The sequence below is a fragment of the Myotis yumanensis genome, unplaced genomic scaffold (assembly GCF_028538775.1).
Source record: "Myotis yumanensis isolate MYYU_CA2020_CCGP unplaced genomic scaffold, mMyoYum1.0.hap1 SCAF_4, whole genome shotgun sequence".
NCBI classification, from domain to species: Eukaryota; Metazoa; Chordata; class Mammalia; order Chiroptera; family Vespertilionidae; genus Myotis; species Myotis yumanensis.
This window is the reverse complement of record NW_027223755.1, coordinates 24148123-24169919: the sequence shown is the minus strand read 5'-3', so window position 1 is coordinate 24169919 and position 21797 is coordinate 24148123. Positions and strand designations below refer to the sequence as shown.

The following is a 21797-nucleotide window of genomic DNA, read 5'->3' as shown; positions in this document are numbered from 1 at the left end:
CATTCAGATAAAATAGATTAAAAATGGTGGTGGTTTTTTTTCTTTTTTCTTGTTGCATGAGGCGATAACATATTCCAAGTGTTATCTTGATAAGGGCATTGGGCTAATTACTTGCCAAAGAAAGTAATGATCAGTGTTGTCAGAGGTCTTTAGGAAAAGCCTCTCTGCTTCTGGAGACACAGTGAACCCGAATGCTTCTTGCTGACTTTTGGTTTTGGATAATAATATGACAAGGCTCACTAGGAACACAATTAATCAAGACGTTCGAGAATGTGATTTAGTCGGCTAGGCAAAATTTCAGTTTGAATCTGATAAGGCACCAGAAAAATTAAAAAGGTTAATGGACACTAATGGGCTTCCTAATTATATTATAGTGTACAACATTGGTCTGAGTGTCACTTAAACATGCTTTATTGTGTTTCCAGTTATTAAGACCTGTAATCCAAAGCTTAAGAAGAAAACATGTTCTTGTTATTTACCTTTCCCTATACTTCATTATGCCTGCACATGTAACAGTGTGCTAAAGGACAGAGAAGACATTGATGAAAGAGAAATCAGTAAAATAAATAACCAGAATTAATATTATTTTTAGCTTCAAAGCAAAAGGTTATGGGTTTTAATTTTTGCCACACTTCTGTATAGTACTCTGTAGTACTAGACAAATGATGCGGGGATAAATGGTGAATAAATACATAGGGGACAAACCAGAATTCAGAATATACAAGATTTATTATTGTGTTCCAGAGAGTAGCTAAAGAGCGCATAGGAAATTTGTGTTTCTTAATTTATTTTTGTGGTCTTTATATCTCCTCTCAATCTAATGAAGTTCATTGTTACCATTGCTTGTAGTATTCCTTTTCTTCAAAGCATGTATCGGAAATCAGAATCATGCTCGTTTTATTTATTTATTTGCTTCCTTGCCTCTTTTCTCCCTATACTAGAAGTTCCATGAGAGCAGAGACCTGCCTGTTAAATGGACCATTAAACCTTAAGTATCTAGAACAGAGTCTGCCACTGTTTTTTCACATATTGGTTCATTTCTATTATTTATTTTAGATACTTTTTTGTATGTCATTTATTTAGATTATCTAGTTCTTTAGGAGGCCCTTCATAAAATTTATTGAAAGTATAAATGAATGAATCCATAAGATTATTGAGGACCCCTAAAGGCCAACCAAAGAGATCTCAACGTAATTAGACTTGGTGATTTAGAAAACTGATTAGTGAAAGGAAAATCCAGAGGAATGTTCATGTGAGATGCGATTGCCCCCAGTTACTTGGGGCGCAGAGAAACGTAAATGCATTCATTTGTAGGGAATTTACCCAATGGCATTACCTTTTTGACAGTGATAATCCCTTCCTGGGTGTCCTGGTCAGTGATGACATCAAACATGTCCAGCCCCTCCCCCTCGGTAATGCTGTACTGAATCGCAGCATTTTCTCCCACATCGGCGTCGGTGGCTTTGATCCTGCCAATTGATGTACCCGGTGGAGAAGACTCAGGGGTGGTAAACTGGTATGTACCTATTAATCACCAGAAAAATATAAGTCAGACGCAGACTAAGTGTACGCTATCAGAATAGAAACGAACCCATTTCCCAACAGTTCTTTCAGGCATCACCACGGATGCAGGCTGATTTGTGCTTTTTAAAAAATAATGAATGGTGCCCTATACCTCTCCATCTTTACTTTCATGATGGTTAAGAATATTTCTCTTGTTCCATCCCTGTCTCTTTTCAAATGGAGAACACTTTTCTCGTTCTGTAAATAGGCTCCCAAGTTTACGGTGTGATTGTGAGAAAGACTGAGCTGTTAGGGGCGGCTGTACATTTCTAAGCCTCCTGTGAATGTAACCCAGCAGAAAGAGTAGAAAAGAATTTAACCTGAACTGTGACTTTAAGCCAATTACTAGGGCTAGTTTTTTTTTTTTTTTTTTTTTTTTTTTTTTAAGAGTTCTTGCTGTCATTGCTAATAATAACTGAAGGTGAAAGTAAATTATAGCAATTTAGAGAATGTATCCTAGCAGACATTTACTCAAACATGGAACTGGTCTAGTCGCAGTTAGGCATACAGATCAATACACTGAGAGATAAAGCTCTTCATTTTTTTCTTTTGACTAAATTTTTCGTTTAGATTTTGTTTATATTATTTTTTCTATGCATAGATTTTACCCATTCTTGATTTTATATTCCTAATTCAAAACTTACATTTCATAGACAGACACTTTGTTTATGTTCTCATGTTGCAAAATTGGTTTAAGGAGACTATGTGAATTTCAGTCTAGATCTGCTAGGCCAGCATGTACTAAGGCCCCAAAAGTCAAACAAATGTATTCTCTCATCCAATACATTTTGCCAAGCATTCATGCAAATTGTTTTGAAAAAGAAATTGGACTATGACACACCTAGAATATTGTCCTTGAATAATATTAATCCACTAAGTAATGGGCTCATCCTTGGTAAGATGATAACAGTCCACAGTTTTCTCTGGTGTATTCAACGTCCATTTGGGGTGCCTCCCACCCCTTTCTCTATTCTCCCCTCTCTGGCCTCTGCACATTATTCACTAATGATCACAGGCTATCCAAGGAGAGAGGAGGATGACATAAGGTACCTGTGGCATCAGAGTGCCCATCGGTCCTTTTGTTATCCGTCCCCAGGGCATTTCCATATGGAAAAGGGGTTGTTTGGGTTAAGTTGTTGGTGATCCTGATTTTTTTTAAAAAAAAGTATTTTATTGATTTTTTACAGAGAGGAAGAGAGAGGGATAGAGAGTTAGAAACATCAATGAGAGAGAAACATCCATCAGCTGCCTCCTGCACACCTTCTACTGGGGATGTGCCGGCAACCAAGGTACATGCCCTGGGACCTTTCAGTCTGCAGGCCGAGGCTCTCTCCACTGAGCCAACCTGTTAGGGCGATCCTGATATTTTTACTTCAGGCTTCTGGGGGATATTTTAGGGTTCCTAAAATTTTTCTCCTACTCATTAAATCAGAAATTATTTAGCTACTCTGTTTTTGCATTTAGCTAACTGTGATTAATTAGTGGACAAAAGTAAAGAAAATAGAAAGATTTCCTGTTGATCCATGTGGATCTCCATTACATAAGAAGCCCCTATTAGCTGACTGGCTTTTTAAAATGCCATGATTGAGTAAATGGGTCTGTTTAATAATGGGCAGCTGATTTCTCCTGGAAGACAAGATCCAGGTAATTTTCTGAGGAGACCATAGTCAGAAAGGAATTTTGTTCCTGGGAGAAAAATTACATTGTATCCAGTACCCACTGAGGTGCTCTGGGTGAAAGGGGCTAGTGCTCTGCTGGATACAAGGTGGGCATTTGTGAAGGCTGGTTTTCCTTCTTCTTCCTTCCTACATAATCATGAGAGTTAATAGTTTTGGAGATGGTTTTCGGGATCTCAATTAACTATAATGTAGAAAACTATGAGTATAAATGGATTAAGTGCACAGTTATTTCCACAGATGTATTTTTAGAAACAGTAAAATGATAAATCCTCCTCTTATGAGGCTTCGTGAGGATTTAAAAAAGATTACATGGCTGATTAAATTCACAAAATATAAAGTCAAATTTTTCCTAACAAATAGCAGCATGCTTGAATGCGTATGTTCTGAGCAAGCAAATTTATGTCTGTGGTTGTCTTTTTAATAAGGAAAAAGGAAACAATGATGTTGCATTTGCAATGACAGCCATATCAGAAATCGCTCGGCTAATTTCCAATTCAGGAACATAAATGTTCACATCTACTGAGTGTAAGCATTGTCATCTCATTCTTAATAAAAGTGTCAGTTCTTACTAAGTTCATTAATTCTGACAATTAATAGCAACAATCGAAAATAAATATCATTCTTCAATTTAGAGTTTTACAAAAGTGCCCTGAAGAAAGTCATCATTCAAGTGCTCCTACTCTGGGGAAACCGGGGAGGATTGTCGTTGACATCAGTCAGCGTGATGTTCACCGTGGTGGTCCCAGATAATCCCCCCATCTGGCCGGCCATGTCCTTGGCTTGAATCACCACTTGGTACTGCTCCTTGTTTTCTCGATCCATGTTGAACAAAGCTGTCTTGATGATACCTATGCATATGAAATTCAGAAGTGGAAAGGAATATATTAAAAATACTTTATGGAGTCATTTATTTATGCAAACACACAGATTTTTCACCCACAATATGCATAGCACTATGCAGATGTCATCGGTGACATAAAAATGATTATAGCTAGCCTTTATACTGAAGGAAGTGAAAACCACATAGGGGAGAGAGATGCATTTAAAAGAACCACCTACAATACAAGAAGAATAAGTCAAATCCTGCAACCGCGGAGAATGTAAGTAGTATAAATATTAAGTGTTATAAGATGACACAGCGAAGTGTAACTTGGCGTGTGGCCCAATAGTATACCACCGAAGTTGCTTGATATGTTTAGGTGCATTAGGAGGAGATTGTTAAAAGAAAGCCATTTACATGAACTGTCTCCTGAGTTTCACTTTACTGAATTGGCTAATTGCTCAGCAAATATAGCCACCATAATGAATGTTCTCAGGATTTTCTAAACCATGAAACTATGGTTTAACTCCCTCCCCCCCCCCCCCCCCCCCCAGCATCAGTTCTTTCATAATCATCATATTGTGTGATCCAAAAGATTTTAAGGTTTCCTAAAGCTGATGTGAACATTAGTTCAGCTGGCCCCAGCAGTGACCAAGATTCGCAAGTTAGGTGAAGTTTACCTCATTGTTAAGTAGTTATAAAATAGTTGGAAGAACTTGTGAAAGTTTGCCTAATTTCTTAGGTAGGGTTCATGCTTAAATTAACAACATTCTTTCAAAAATCACTGGAGAAGGCTTTTAATTCTCTCTGGTAGCGCATTCCAGTGCTGAACAGCCATGAAACTGAAAAAAAAATCTTTCTTGTTTTTAACAATACCTCAGAAAACAGGTCAGCTTCATTCCTACAGTCCTGGCTTCATTGAAAGTGGAGCTGTTATTTCTGTTCTCCACACAACAGTATTTCTGTCTAAATACCTTAGCCTTGTGTTCTTTAAGTTGAATAATTCTAATTTTTTCATCTTCATTGTTTTTAAACTCAACATTTTCTTTCTCCTTGGGCTTCTTTCCAAGTTTATTGCCCCTCTTAACCCATCGATTTCCACCTGGATGTAATAACCTAGGAGGGTTTTGATTTCTACTAAGAATAATGGAAGCTTGAAAAATGTTTCAAAGAAACTCCACTCCTATTATGACAACAAAAATAAGAGTAGAATTTAAAGACAGTACAAATGATGTTCCCTAAAATGATTCATTATAAGATAGAACGTTATTTTGTGGAGAAAGTGCAGAAAAAGGAGATGTTGAAAAAAGAATTCCATTAAGGCAGTCCACTTTATTAGGGCTGTCTCAGTCTGGATGGGGTAGACAATGAGGTAACAACACACAAAACAAAATCTCAGTGGCTTAATGCCATCGAAGTTTGTTTTCTCATGCTCTGAGCAGGCCAGCAGGTAACTATACTCATCATAATACTCAGATTTCTGGGCTGGAGAAGCATCTCAGCATTGGCTCCCATCTGGGGTCACTCTGGCAAGTAGAAGGGCACATGCTGGAGTGTACACCAGGCCAAAAGTTCCACTTGGAAGTAACTCAGATCACTGCCGCATTTTATTGGCCCAAATAAATCGTATGGCTACACTAGCTTCAGAGCACGGTAGATACATGCAAACCTACCAAATACCTAGACAAAGAAGAATTGGAATATTTGTAAACAGCCAAATAGCTATCAGAAGGGCTTGATCTTTTAGCTTCATCCCAAACTGGAAGAAAAAAATAAAGCAATGTGTAATTGTTTCTGAATATGCCAAATATAAATATAGTGGATGAAAGACCCATTGTCATATTTCTTGATTAAAATGATCTGGGTGTTATGTTTATAAATATATCACTGGTATTTGGCAGGCAAATAAAAAAAAATTCAATCATGTGGATTGTTTTTATTAAAAAATATGCTAGCTTAGCCAAGCATGTCAATTAAAATTACAGATTGCAAAAAGGAGATAAAAATCGAATTCTAACCTGTTTCCGATTCAACTGAGAAATAGGGCTGCCCCTGCAGGATGCTGTAGACAACTTTAGCACTGTTCCCATACGTTGGGTCATCAGCATCGGTGGCAGTGACTTGGACAACAACTGTGCCTGTAATGACAGAACATGAATTGAAAACATAGTAAGGGCCCATTTCAGATCCCAGATAGGCACACATAAGAGAAAGCATGATCTTACTTTTGTCCAAAACTATCATGGCAAGGCAGTGGGGAACTTCAATAATATGCTAGGTTAAAAAGGCTTGGATCCCTCACTCAGAAGGAAAGTGATCGCCATTTATAAATACTGTAAGGATTAGGTTAAAGGGACGCATGGGAATGATCATGACTTTGGATGGAACTGATCGCAATCCATCTCCAAAGGTGGGATTTGATTGGATTCTTGCTATGGCCCTTCTTTTAAGTTATCCAGGTCCTAGTCAATACGAATCTGGCATTACTTTGTCCATAGGGATTCGTTTAGGAGTTGTCCAATCAGGGGCCCACTCATGATTTTGCTGGAAATTCTGTCATATCTACGGGACTAGAATGTGCTGAAGAGGAGCCTGAAAATGCAGTTACTATTTAGTGACATTAGAGATGGTAGCCTGAGAACAAAGCTGAACAGAACAGAGAATTTAGGGAAAATAGAACTCCAATCAAACCATGTCTAATGCCTACTTCATTTCTGGGCTTAAGTAATGTGACCAGTAAGTACTTAGGTTGTTTAAAGTAGTTTGAATTGAGTTTTCTGTTACTTGCAAATAAAAGCATCCTAAGTAACAAATCTACCTGATAATTCTGAGATTGAAAGGCCTTGAACCTTAAATGAGATAGTTTTGGATTAAATAAATAATTAATTGAAACAACAGAGGATACACATCTGGTACCTATAATACCCAAAAATGATCGTAATTAAATGTACAAAGAAAACTGTGGTGTTTTAGATCAGCACTCTTATTTTAGGGAAACAGAGATGCCTAATAACCTTTGAAGTATCCTTAACTTCCATAAAATTCCATGCAAATCATTATGTATATGCTTGCATGTACAATTTCACTGAAGTTCCATAGATTTTTATCTGATAGCAAAGGGGTCTGTGACTTCCAAAAAGGGTAAGATCCTCTGATTTAAGATCATTTTAGTGGCTGACTTTTAGAATTCCTGGTGGATAAATAGTAAGCACACCACCAAGGTTCTCCTGTCTATGAACAGGGCAGGGAAGCTACATTTAGGGAATACTAGCATTTTTCCATTGCGTGGGTACCACTTGGGTTGCGGGTGAATTTCCCGCCAAAATATAAGATGGCGCGTTAAAATGCCTATATCTTTTGAAGTATGGGTTCGATTGAAATGAAATATTTGGTAATACGCAGTTACAATCGGCCCGAGTTTACACGTTTCCCGCACTCCACCGCAAATCTATATGAACCGAGTTTAACACTTGGAGTGCGGGTGAATTTCCCGCCAAAATATAAGATGGCTCTGTCTTTTGGTTTTGTTCCATCCACCAAAAGGGTGGATTACAAACAAATATTTGGTAATACGCAGTTACAATCGGCCCGAGTTTACACGTTTCCCGCACTCCACCGCAAATCTATATGAACCGAGTTAAAGACGGCTCCCGCGGAGTACGCGCAATTCACGCGAGCCGACTTAACTCGTTTCCCGCAACCCAAGTGGTACTATCTAACTACATGTATTGAACAAATATGCTGCACTGCTAAGGTTGGCTGCTCTGAATGCAGGATGTTGGTGCCTGAGATAGAACACACACCCTTTTAATTCAATGAGGGACTTGGGGAGAATGAGAACATCATGATTTTAGAGTGAGAGCTAATAGCAGAAGTCAACAAACACGTTCTTATTTGACATCAATACAAATTTAATAGCTTTTAGAATACGACTGTCTGGACGTTTTGAGCACTTGTGAGTAGCCAGATATTGTACTGGGGGCTGTGCACTTGTTTTCTCCTTTTGTCTTCACCTTAGAAGTTGACATCTATTATTTATTTGTTAGAGATATGGAACTGGAGGGTGAGAGAAATCAAGTCATTTACCTAAACCACACTGCTGTTTGCTAGTAGAGGTAACTTCAAACTCAGGTCTGTTTGATACCAGAGTTCATTTTTACTATTCTGCTGTTGTTTCTTTATGTAATTTCTTTAAAATGCTTTTATATATCAGAATAATGACATGTTAATTTATGATAATGATGAATATCAAGATTCCCATACCTGTGTGCAAATTAGAAAAAGACCTCCCTTTCTCAAAATGTTTCTGTTAGCCATTCCCAAATATTTTTACTACATATTTAATTCTATAATGGCTTCAAATGAAACAGAAACAGACTCACAGATACAGAGAACAGACTGACAGCTGTCAGAAGGGAGAGGGGAAGGGGTCTAAATGAAAAAGGTGAAAGGATTATCCCACAAACCTTATAGACAGTTAATAGTACGGTGATTACCAGAGGGAAAACAGAGTCGGGGGAGGCAGAGGAGGGTAAAAGGGGGATAAATGGTGATGGAAGGAGATTTGACTTGGGTGGTGAACACACAATACAATATACAGATGATGTATTACAGAATTATACTCCTGAAACCTATACAATCTTATTATCCAATGTCACCCCAATAAAGTCAATTAAAAATTATCTCTCTGTACAAAAAAAGTCAATGGTACCCTGAGAGTTGTTCAGTGACAACTTGCACATCTGGTTACGGTTGTCCTGGGTGGTATTGATGACAAGACTATCCTTTATTAATTCTTTCTGTCTTTTACCACCAAATGGAAAAATATTCTTCCTAACAAATCTTCCTTTTAAAAAGAATTCTAATTCTCCTCTTTGCTTGGTGATAATCTGTGATTTTTTTTTCAAACAAAACAAAGTGGCTTTAAGTAATGGGATGAGCAACTTCTTCGTGAGAAAAATTTAGATGTTTTACAAGCACTTGTATGGATTAAATATTTTCAAAGTCTTGGAACTTTGGACTGAAAAAGCTGTGATATATGACTCAGAATCATAGAAACATTTTCATTATATAATTTAGCTCTTTTGAATTTGAGACTGAGTGAAAATTAAAATAACCTTACGTGAGTAGTTTAATATTTGTCATTGTCTCCCATGAAGTATATTAATGTGGCTAAGAATGATGTCAGTAGGATTTTTTTTCTTAGTTGAAATTCTGTTTACCTTCTCCCAGTCTAAGCAAACTAAATGTACAAATATTAACTTTAAAATTGGTAGAATTGTGCACAAAATTAATTTACCATATTAATGCAATTTACTGATTTCCACCAATTAGTAAAAGATATCTCCCTTAGATATCCTCTGCATATTTTTTGTGATTGAAAAGAAGTTTTCTTTGAGTCTCTTCTCTAAATATACAGTCACTTAAAGCAACAGTCATTACTCTTTAGTCTGGACTGTAAATCCAGGCTTTTGTTTTCCACTGAGGAGATTCTTACTTAATGCCAGTACGTGCTAAGAGAAATAGAGAAGGCTGCTGTTTTCCAGCCCAGGACATAGAGCAGGAATTTAGGGTGGGCGAGTAGGTGAGATGGCTCTCTTTCTTTTTCCTACTCTCACTCTACCCTCATCTTTAGAGGAAATGCAGTTTTCTTAAAAAGGATAATAAAGTGAGACTAGAATAGTATAAGTAGATTGTTTAAAATATGGTACTTTAGAATTTAGCATCTATATTTATTCCATCAGTAAGTTTCACTCTTGGGATTCTTTGTTTAGTTGATGAACTGGAGGAGAAGCATTGCTGGGTTGAAATCATGTCCCACTCACCCACATCAGACATTTCGGGAACGGTGGCTGTGTAGACCTCCTTGGTGAAGATTGGTTCATTGTCGTTGATATCATGGATCTTGATGACGAATTCAGACTCAGGCTCTACAGGAATCCCTGTCTTTTTGTTTACAGCTTGAGCTCGAAGGATGTAAGTAGGTTTTTCTTCCCTGTCTAACCTTCTGGTGGCTTGTATATCCCCTGTGTTTTCATTGATAATGAAGAGATCTCCTGCTCCATCTCCTGAAAGGATATATTTAAGTGATCCATCTCCTTTATCCTGGTCTGAATGTAACTAGTATAGAAAAAAAATTAAAGAAAGTAAAAATCAAATGTGATTCTAAACTGTTTGTCTTTATGTTGCATGCTTTCATTCAATCCTTTCTAAGGGATGCAGTTCTTTTCTTCTATGACTTCAGTCCCCCATAGTAAATACCATTCATTAATGAACATGTTTCCTTATAATCATAGAAATTTCCAGAACTGAAACAGAGCTTGGAGAAGATTTAGTAATCCTTATTTTGAAGAAGGGAAAACTAAAAGCCAGAGGAATCACAAGACTGGCTGGAATGAAACTATTTTTTCTACAGCTTTTAGATTCTATTAATACACTCTCCTCCTCACTTTTATGTATGCAGACACACTAAAGAAGCAATATATTATTAAGAAAAGGATTTTGGTTTTTGAATCAGAGAGACCAGGGTACATTCTGCTTCTATACTGAATTTAGGGGAGCTAGCAAATCTCTTTGAGTCTAATATAATGGAGACTATAATCGATTTTCTACATGAAATTTATGTATTTATTTATGAATCAATGAATGAAATTCAACTCAAAGCATTTGAAAAACATCTTAAGTACCACTATGGACATTGCCTTGAAAACCACCCACTAGATCATTTACAAGGTCACTTGGAATAAGAACATTTAACACTTAGATTTTAGTTTAATATGGGAAAGGATCACTTACAAAGCAGAGCCGCCTAACACTGCATAATCTGCCTTAGGAAGTAGTGGGTTCCTGCTCCTGAAGGTAATCAAGCAGTGACTCTAATAAGGTTAAAGTCATTGCAATGGGTCAAGGTAAAGGGTTGAATTAAATGAATGTGAAGAGACCGTTGAATTGGAAGAGGATGATTGTAACTTGGAAAGTAGCGCATGTTACCTAATCCCAAAGATTATTTCCAAAGAGTTGACTTCCTGTTATTTCCCATGTTCCCTTTTCCCCACCTTAGCAAGAGTATCCCATAGGTCTTCTAATCCAACCCTTATTTACAGATTTCCCAAAAGTGCTCTTTACTGAGAACTATTTTCAAACCCCAGTTATAATATCAGCTACATACAGACAAGTTAGTTTCAGTGGGAAGGCTGCTAATCTCTACCTTATTACAACTTCATCTAATCAGGGTATGGGCCATGTTACAACAGTTATGGCAACAATAGCAACAGGTAAACCAGCTCTGTGCCCTCCTGATTGATGCTGTATGGAATGCTCACAGTAGTGTCTAGAAACAAATCTAAAAATAGAATTTCAGGATAATAAAGGGATCCTAAGAATAATATAACCCTGCCTTTCTAAAAGTGTATCACATGGAAAGTAATTTATATAAAATGCTGACTCAAAAGGGTTCTGTGGTCCAATAAGTTTGGGAAATACTTCATAGTCTGCCTCTTTCTTGGCATCATCCATTGCCCATTAACATATGAAAGACTGAATGTCCACAGTTCAAAATTATATTTGACTTTATTTCATCTGGCTTTCCCGAGTTCTCTTATGTAAAGAAGCCTTTTTTGGGTGTGATCCATAGTGATATTCCCCAAAACAGTGTTCCAAGAAGCAAAGTTTGGGAAACATGAGCTAATTGAATCCATCATCGCAGAGTCAAGAAAACTGAAGTTCCCTTTTATGTAGTGTTTCCCAAATCACACAGCTCCCGTGAAAGCGTCAGAGAAGTATAGAACTAAAGTGCAAGAAGAGGCCTTATAGACTATTGGGTGCAACCTCCCGGTTTTTAGAGATGGGAAATTGTGTCCAATGCCACCCAGCTAATGCTGGTTAATAGCAGGGTTTGAGGAAGAGAATATTATTCATACAATTAGCGGCCTTGAAAGCAGCTTGACAGAAATAATGGAAGATAAATGCTCATGGGGAGGAAATTGCTTAGAAGTGAGACAAACGCAATAAGAAATGTAAAACAAGAGCACTCCATGATTTGTGTAATGTGATATGCTAAGAAAACGTTGAAACCATGATTACACAGAAAGAGCCACTGGGGAACGTTTAACTCTCCACCATCAAACTCTAATTACTGAAGTGAGCTCTTAAAAAGCTATTTCATTAGCTCATGAGGAACGCAACCAACATCACTGCCCATTGGGTCCTGGCTCCAGGGCAGCCATGGTTAGTGCCCTGGCACAGTGCAGGGGCCCTGCAGCCGCAGCCCTAAGTATAGGTCTTGCTCATTCTATTTCCTCCCCAAATATAGGATCCTAGCAGTCAATTAACCTCCCTGTGCCAGATTCCTTATCAGTAACATGATGATGATAAGAGCTACAGGACAAGGCTGTCATGAGCATCTAATTAAAGCCTGTATATAAATACCACATTAAATGCTATGTAAATGTGATAAAAGCACATGTGTGTTTTATAAATTACAAAGTTCCTTCCAAATTTAAGAAATCATTACTATTTTAAACTCTCAGTTCATCATAAGCATGTTTTTGCTCTGCTTTTGACTTTGAGAACTTTGTTGTAAGGACTTTGAAAACCCAATTTTGCAAATACACAGTGTCTCTAAGGTGAAATCTGTTATTAACACCCAGTATTCTTCTACCAGGTGGCAATTGCCAGTTTCCCATGTGATTTATTATATTCTGCATTCCACTAGATTATAGACTCCCCTTGGCCTGTTCTCGAATCCCTCTCAATGGTAATTGTTGCACACTTAGTAGGTGAATACCACATCTGGTCACAAGATTGATTCAGGTAAAAGTAATCAGAAGCTTATTTTTAGCTGTCAGGAGAGACCATTTCGATGACTTATAGAACAAACACCCGAGACGGTTCGGAAGAGCAGCAGAGACACTAAGTAAGAGGGTGAACAGGGATTGCTCTGCCGATCCCAATTCTGATTTACCAATATTTGAAACCCAGTGGGAAAATGCACCTCTTCACTCAGGCGAATGATGATAAAACAATTTAACCTCATCCCCTCCACTTGCAGGGTGTGTGCCTGATGGGGTGCAAGGCAACAGGAACCTCAGAAGCTTTTGTATAATTCTTTCCCTACTTCCCCCAATCCCCCTCTTACCTTGAACTCCCCCGGGGCCCAGCTCTTTTCTCTCTTCTTGAGGAAAAAAGGAAACATAAGACATCGGTGCTAGTGAAAGGGGTGGTGACAAGCAGACATTAGGGGTTTATTGAGCACTTAGATTTTAATTGGATTTTTTCTTTTGTGATGTCATTCATCACGGCCACTGTAAAGGCAGAAGTTAAACAACAACAAATAAAAGGTTGTAGGCTGCCGGAGGCATGTTCTTACTAATTTCAGTTGAATGTGGCTGTTCCATTAAGCTTAATCATCTGGTTCACTTTTAACGATTCACCATCAAGTAAAAATTATCCGCTTCCCTCAGAAAGGAAGATCTCATCTGACGCTGGTGGGACTTTTACTACATACCTGTGGCATTTGGTTTTAGAAGGAGCTCTTGGTCTTATTTGTTTTTCGGTTGATTTATTATTATTATTTTTTAAGTGCATCACCTTGACAAATTTGGGTTGTGGACGTGGCCCCATGGAGAGTATCACCAAAGCAAATCTTAGTGTCCTCAATCCCCTTTCTCACTTGATTTTAAGATAATTCCATGTATCAAGAATATATGTTCCTAAAGTTGCCAGATAATTTAGGAATTATTACCAAACATTAGGCACATGGTCCAATCTGAGCAATATGAGGGAGGAATACAACTTATTGTCTCAGTTCTTAAATAAATTTATTTAATAACCAATGAAACCTCAATACAATTATGTCACTTGTATTTGCTGAAAAGAACAAAGAAGTTATAAGCATATTAAGTACACTGACCATTGTAATTACACTAGGGCAGTGATGGCGAACCTTTTGAGCTCGGTGTGTCAGCATTTTGAAAAACCCTAACTTAACTCTGGTGCCGTGTCACCTATAGAAATTTTTTGATATTTGCAACCATAGTAAAACAAAGACTTATATTTTTGATATTTATTTTATATATTTAAATGCCATTTAACAAAGAAAAATCAACCAAAAAAAATGAGTTCGCTTGTCACCTCTGACACGCGTGTCATAGGTTCGCCATCACTGCACTAGGAACTGGGACAGAAGACACCTGTTAAGGGTGAAGAAGCTACAAGATTTTACTGAATCATATTTCAAGTATCATCCCTTTTGCAGAAAGTAATGAATAATGTATGGAAAATGATCCATTTTATGGAAACGTTGTTCCATAATAAACATGATTTAACTGTCAACCAAGACCATTTAAAAACACTTATTGTCTTGAAGAGGCAACAAATAAAAAACAATACCTGTCTTCTACAAACTTGCAATTTAGGCTCATAAATACTCATATGTAAAAGATACAGAATAAAGCAGAAATTAGGTAGTTGAGTACTTTAAGTATTAGGAATAAAAAAATAAATGAAAAGATGGAGAACAGTATGGAAGGAAGTTTTAAGTTGGACAAGGTGGAGTCAGGGAACATGTTAGATCTTTGATGGTTTATGAAGAGTTCCTGGAGGAGTTTAGATTTACTAATGGAAGAAAAATGATTTAGCAACCAGATGAGTGCATGGCATGGTTTCAAGGTTCAGTGTGGGAGAAAATCAAAGGATGCCTTGAGTAGGTGCCTGGGCTAATAAAAGTAATTATGTCAGCTAAAATAGAAATACTCTTTCCCTTGAGTTGCAGGACCCCATATTTTCTCACACTGCACTCAGATATGCAAGGTTAGATGCAGGTTCCTTATTATTATTATTATTATTATTATTATTATTATTATTGTTAATCCTCACCCGAGGATATTTTCCCATTCATTTTTGGAGAGAGTGGAAGGGAGGGGGAAAGACACAGAGAGAAAAACATTGATGTGAGAGAGATACATCAATTGTTGGCGCGAGGGTGGGGTGGGGGTAGAGGATCGAATCTGCAACTGAAATATGTTCCCTTGACCAGAAATGAACCCATGACCCTTCAGTCCATGGGCCAATGCTATCCACTGAGCCAAACCCACTAGGGCCTTATTATTATTTTTTTAATAGCTTATCCCTCAAGCTCTGATCCTATTGAATATTAGGAACTCTATGTTAGGTTGAATATTGAGTCAATAATTTAGTGCAATTCAATACAGTCTGCCTGATTCAATAATACAGTCTCTTTAGATAACTCTTTTAAATAAATCCTAGTCTTTCTGGTTTCAGCTTTCTTCCCTTGCCCCTGATCTAGTTTAAGATGACATCTGGGTGTATGAAGAAGAGAGAGCCACATGGCATGAACCAGAGGGAAATTTGGGGCATTTGGAACCAAAGGTAGTTCTTGCACTGTCCTTTGGCCTGCTAGTCTCTAGCCTGCTAGTCTCTCATCCATTACTTTCCTTAGTGGTGTCTGTGGTTTTGGCAGGTGGAATCATGACCTCAGCTTCTTAAGGTCCCAGGTGACCTGCTCTATTCTCTTCTCCATAGGCCCTCATGTCTGACTATGATTCCTTCATTGTCCTTGGTTGTAGCTAATGAGTTGCTTTATCCTTGGTAGGGACCATCCACCTTTTTCTTGCCCTGGAGAAGCTTTGGAAGGCTCTGGGGAGCTAAAATGAGCTTCTTCCTCACTACATGATTTCCCCAAAGGGAAAGGAAAAGCCAACTCCCCATTCACCTGTACCCACAAACTTGCCCCTGCTCCCTGGCCCCCTTTAAGGACTTCAGAGACATTGACTCAGGGCAGTAAAATGACTTCAAATATGCACAGGGTTGTGCGTGTGCACGTATTTAGAAGCCAGAAATGTGAAATGCTGCAGGAGTACCCCACCACATGAGTTTTGGTGACGAGAAGAGCTGATTCCCATGATAAAATCTGAGAGGAAAGCTGGGATGGAAGCGTGGCCTGCAGCCCTGAGCCTGGCACCAATAATTTTTGGTGATGACATTTATACATGACTAGAGGCCTGGTGCATGAAAATTCATGCACTGGAGGGGGGGGGGGGGTCCTTCAGCCTGGCCTGCCCCCGCCTCACAGTCTGGGAGCCCTCAGGGGTGGGAGGTGACCTGGCAATCAGGAGAAGGCAGCATCCCATCACATCTCTGCTGCTGCCACTTCTGGCAGTACAAGCCTCAGCCCGCCCTGGGAGGATGGGCAGCTGCCATCCGAGGTTTGCCTGTGCCTTGGGCTGGCCCTGGGTGGCTGGGGGGCTAAGGGGACTGGGGGACTCCAGAGGCAGGCATACAGAGGGGCCTGGCCTTGCCGCATGCCTGCCACCCCGGCAGAGCTGAGGGGACTGGGCGCTGCCATCTTGTGGCTGTGGGTGCTACCAACTCTGAGGGTGTGGCAGTCAATTAGCGTATTCCCTCCTTATTGGCTGTGGATGCTGCCATCTTTGCAACGGTGTGAGGGTCAATTAGCATAGTCCTTCTTTATTAGATAGAATCAGTGAGTTTTATTCTAGCTCGCCAGACCCATCTTTTGATTCATTGAATGGGCTCTAAAAGAATCTGGAAAATCTTCTTTTCTCTGACAAAACCTAGGATTGGGCTATCTCCATATCCCATATTCTTTTTCTGGTTATACTATGTTGCCTCTTGTAATGACCTGAAAAAATTAATTTCTTCTATACAACATAAATAATTTTGTGGAAATTTTCCACTTTATAACAGTGGAAATATTTTATCTTTAAAGTGTTCTTTTATATTATTTACTAGAGGCCCGGTGCACAGATTTGTGCACTGGTGGGGTCCCTTGGCCTGGCCTGTGGGGATCGGGCTGGAACCAGCTCTCAGACATCCCCCGAGGGGTTCCGAATTGCGAGAGGGTGGTTCTAGGGTGACATACCGGGATTGGGCTCCCTCCTCTCTGGTTCTGGGTGTGTCACCCGAGAACCACAGCTGCCAAGTCACCACAGCTTGGCAGCACCTGTGTTGAGCATCTGCCCTTGGTGGTCAGTGTGCATCATAGCTACCGGTTGAACTGTCTGCCCTCTGGTGGTCATTGCATGTCATAGCTACTGGTCAGACAGTCGGACGGTCAGACAGTTACTTGGGCTTTTATATATATAGATCATTTGGGAATTGGTTTGGCTGGGATTTGGGAAAATAGTAATAGCAGGCATTTATTAAGCCCGTACTATGGGCTAGAAAATGTGCTAAATTTATTATATAGATTAGATAATGTTTTACTTGTTATGAATCTCTTCCTATCCCCTCTACACTAATGAGGAAACTGAGACAAGATAAAAGTTAAGTAACTTTTCAGCATCATACAACCACAGGGAGCAGAATTTGAGTTCAGGCAGTCTGACATTTCAGTCTAGTCCAGGGGTCCTCAAACTACGGCCCACGGGCCACATGCAAATACAAATATTGTATTTGTTCCTGTTTTGTTTTTTTTACTTCAAAATAAGATATGTGCAGTGTGCATAGGAATTTGTTCATAGTTTTTTTTTAAACTATAGTCCGGCCCTCCAACGGTCTGAGGGACAGTGAACTGGCCCCCTGTTTAAAAAGTTTGAGGACCCCTGGTCTAGTCTGTTAACTACAACACAAGTATTTTTCTCTCGATGTTTACATCCACTTTTATGAATATTCATTAAAGGCATACTCTATACCAAACAATATTTTAAGTGCCGAGGTATAGAGATCTAATGCAGAATTTTCCAACCTCTACACCATTGACAGTTTGGGCTGGGTAACTCTTTGTAGAGGTACCTGTCCTATTTATCGGCATTCTTGACCTCTACCCACTAGATACCTGTAGCAGCTTTCAAGTTGTGACAATAAAAAACATCTCTGTATATTGCCAAATGTCCTTTGAGAGAACAAAATTGCCTCCACTGAGAGCCACTGATGGAATTCTCTATCTATCTACTATCATCTTTCTCTCCTCCCATCTTTTTTTTCTCATTATGTACCTTATAACTTTAAAAATTCATTCAAATTATATCATAAAGAGTTCTGCATTTATAGAGATAACACATGACCCCACTCAATTCCATCTTTTATGTTTTGTTAGATTTAATAGCCACTGAAAAAGACTTGTGTTATGTGGAGGAGAATTTTTTGAAAAAGTTCTAAAAGTGAAAAAAATTTCAATCTAAACTCAAGAAAATTTATTCATATCCTTGACATTTATCTTTTACACTCGATACTTTGAATTTAATGTCAAAAGTACCAAAGTAACTAGTAAGTGAACAAAACTTTAGGTTGTAGTAGATGTAGTAGGCAGAATAATGGCTCTCCCAAAGAGGTTCCTGTACTACTTCTCAGAACCAAGGACTATGATCCCTTAAAGGCAAAAAGGATATACAGGTGTGGTTAAGATAAAGCTCTTCAGATCGGAACATTAATCTGGATTGTCCTGACAGAGGCCAGCATAATCACCAGCGTCCTTCTAAGGGAAGGTAGGGAGTCAGAGAAGGAAATGTTCAATGAAGCGGAGAGATTGATTTGAAGATGCTACACTGCCAGCTTTGAACAGGGAGGCAGGGCCCATGAACCAAGGAATGCAGGCTCGAAAAGGCAAGGGGAGGGATTCTCCTAGCGCCTCCAGAAGGACACCTTGCAGACACCTTGGTTTTGGCCCAGTGAAACCCATTTTAGACTTTTGACTTCTAGAATTGCAAGAGCATAAATTTGTACTGTTCTAATTCACTAAATTTGTGTAACTTGTTAACAGCAGAAATAGAAAACGATGACAGTTGTTTCTTATCTCTGGGATTCAAGGTGAACTGAAACTGTATGTGGTTTCAGTTCAAGAATCCCAGTGAAGAGGGAAGAAAACTAACCTTTGGTGACACTATGTGTCTGGTACTGCTTAAGTGCCTTGTGTGATACATCAACTAAGTCTCATAACAACTCCAGGAGACAAGCATTACTTTCTCCTATTTTTTTTTTTTTTTTCAGAGAACCTGAGGTCAGGGAGGTTAAGTAACTGACTGAAAGTTAAGGGCAGAGCCAGGAAGGATACCAAGATCGGCCTGACTCCAAAGTCTATGTTCGCTCACGTGAGCACATACTGTCGAACAACACTTTCCAGGATGATTACAAAAGTTTCCCGATTCCTTGTATTTATTATATTAGGCCCCAGGCTAAGTTATTTGTAAATTCTATTGGCACAAATGATACAAACTGTAATAGAGGTTATTGTTCATTTTGGACTTATCAATTAAACAAATGCCTTTTGGTTTATTCACTGCATGTAGTTATTTCCCCCAAAAGGCATTGTTTACTCCTGCCTTGTGCTTGGCTCTGGATGTCCAAGGTCTTCGGCAGATGAAGACATTAGTCTCAACTCTTGCTTAGTCTAACATTTTCATTTTCAAAATGCCAGCGGTAAATCAAGTTGAGAGCCAGATACCCAGTCAAAAATTGATTTAGCAAGGCACTGTAACTCACCAGTTTTAATCCTGCTTTTTGCCTCATACTGTAATCTTTTCAGCAATTGACAAAGCTAAGGATACACACACACACACACACACTCCCCCTCTTTCTGTCTCTCCCTTTCTCTGAAAGGGTTAGCTAGCTAGCTTAATTAGGCAGGTTTAGGTTAGGAATAAAAAGGGGCCTATGGGGGAAGGAATACATAATGGAGACTTGAAGATGCCAGGGTGTTTATCTTACTTGTACAGAGAGTAGAGAAACGGAATAGGCAAATAGAAATATATCTGACCCCTGCAATTAAAAACAGCCATAAACCAAAAGGCATCTTGAGCCTGAGCCATTAGAGTTACCGTAAGTTAGGCCAAAACTAGCCCTGACCTGAGTAGCTGGGAGGGCCATGAGATAAGGCTTTCTCTGCCAACACAACTGGGAGAGCTATAAGATAAATCAACAGTGACTCCAACCAACAAGATAAGGGGAGAGAAGGTGAGGGAACCACGTGGGCTTTGAGCTTTGAAAACTAACTCTATGTAGCACAATGACCAATAAGAAGGGCCAGGTTCAGACAAAGAACTGCAGCCTATTTGATGCCTCAAGACAAAGAAAGCAGCGATCACCCTTCTTAAGGGCCCCTCTGTCCGTCCAGGAGGGACAGAGTCTCAGGCTTAGGATTTAGAATTAGGTTTTAGAGGTAGCATCTGCCTGCAATAAAGTTTCTGTACTTTTCACCTATCACCTTTCATCCGTAGCTTCATTCTTCAAAACCATCGAGACAAGAACCCGGGAACTCAGGGCATTTCAGTTCAATTTTCCTATTTCATCTCTCTCTATCTCTGACACTACACTTGGAAGAAAATACTTATAGATAAATGCAGACATTTAAGACACAAGAAATCAAGCAGCAGAGATTTAAAAAATTATGTTTCTCACTAGCTAATGGACTTTTCCTCAAATATGTTTTTCTTCAAAGATAAAAATCATATTAGATATAATAATCTTATGTTGACTCTTACTTGGGATTTAAAAAGTTAAAGCCATATCTTCATAAAACAAGTAGTTTACTTGAGGGAGAGACTATTTTTTATTCAAATTCAAAGCTCCCAAGCATCCCATATGTGCTCAGGAAATGATGATTAAATTGAATTCTGTAACCTACTCATACAGTCAAGGAAATAATGGTGAGCATTTCTAGGAGAGAAGATTATGAGTTCATTTATTAGATTTTCTTGCTTGGGAACTAGCATATAAATTCTTAAATGATTTGAACAACTCTTTTTTTTTTTCTTTAAGGGAACTAACTGTGAAACAATCAGTGAAATGTGAACGGTCCCAACAGCTACACTGGGTAAGTGTCCTCACAATGATGTTAGAGTCAGGAACTTTAGTGCTCCAACTCCTAAGCCTGCGTGCTATTATGTCATGTGCCCGCCATGTCTGAAATGGCTCTCTGCTATGTTAATATCGTAATAATGTGGTTTTAGGGAGGAGTATCTGATGTAACCATATCAGAAAAGCTGGATTCTGGCTTCCTCAAGTGGAGGCATGCTCCCATGAATCTCTCTTACATGTGAGAGAGCATGCCCTAAACTGTAGTGCCTGATAAAATGTGAGATAACATCATCACTGCTCCTTATCTCATGACCAGTTGTCTGCAGTGAAACTGCTAAAAACGATCCATGCTGCCTCCACCTGCTAGGGGATGACTTCCCTTGTGTTGTGTGTCCTGTTCTATCCCCCCTTAGAAGTTGCTTGATGGTTTGCTTCACACTGCCACATTATCACTGTAAAACTTAAGTCAGTGATGTGTAGACTGCTGAAAAGGAGATAAAACTGAACAAAGTACTGCCACTCAAGTTTGCCCAAGTCACCTAATTTCTTTGATTTACTTTTAAAACTACATTTCACTTTAAGAGGCCGGTGGATTGGTAATCACCAAGATCATAGCTTTAACACAGGGTAAATAGTCCCCCCTTTTATTCTTTTTACATAATACACATAGGTGGGAGGATGGATAGAACACTCAAAATACAAATAGGATCAGAAAGTAATTTCTTATAATCCATTCTGCCTTGCTTTTTATTTTTTAATTTTTAAAAAATCTTTTATTTGGAAATAATCTCAAACTTAGAGAAGATGCCAAAAAAAAAAAGCTTTACTTGATTTTTAAAAGAGATGCTCTCTTCCTGGAGGGTACTTGGGGTGGGGGTGGGGTGGGGTGGGGGGGAGATGTAGCCCCAGGCTATAGATTAAGGAAGGCAATGAGCCAGATTCTTATGCTTTCCAATTTATGA

General features: G+C 38.9%; 1 protein-coding gene across 3 annotated transcripts in view; it reads right to left on the bottom strand.

Moving 5' to 3' along the window:
* Nucleotides 1-21797, bottom strand: part of CDH6 (cadherin 6) — a 132188-nt gene that overhangs the window by 17476 nt on the left and 92915 nt on the right. For 2 of the 3 annotated variants that reach the window (XM_070411934.1, XM_070411935.1), the window contains exons 3-6: nucleotides 9888-10182; nucleotides 6081-6200; nucleotides 3923-4090; nucleotides 1337-1524 (exon numbers count right to left, since the gene is read on the bottom strand). In XM_070411934.1, coding sequence (XP_070268035.1) covers nucleotides 1337-1524; nucleotides 3923-4090; nucleotides 6081-6200; nucleotides 9888-10182 — 771 coding nt within the window. The remainder of the gene's footprint in view (nucleotides 1-1336; nucleotides 1525-3922; nucleotides 4091-6080; nucleotides 6201-9887; nucleotides 10183-21797) is intronic. The other variant, XM_070411936.1, reaches the window with a different exon arrangement.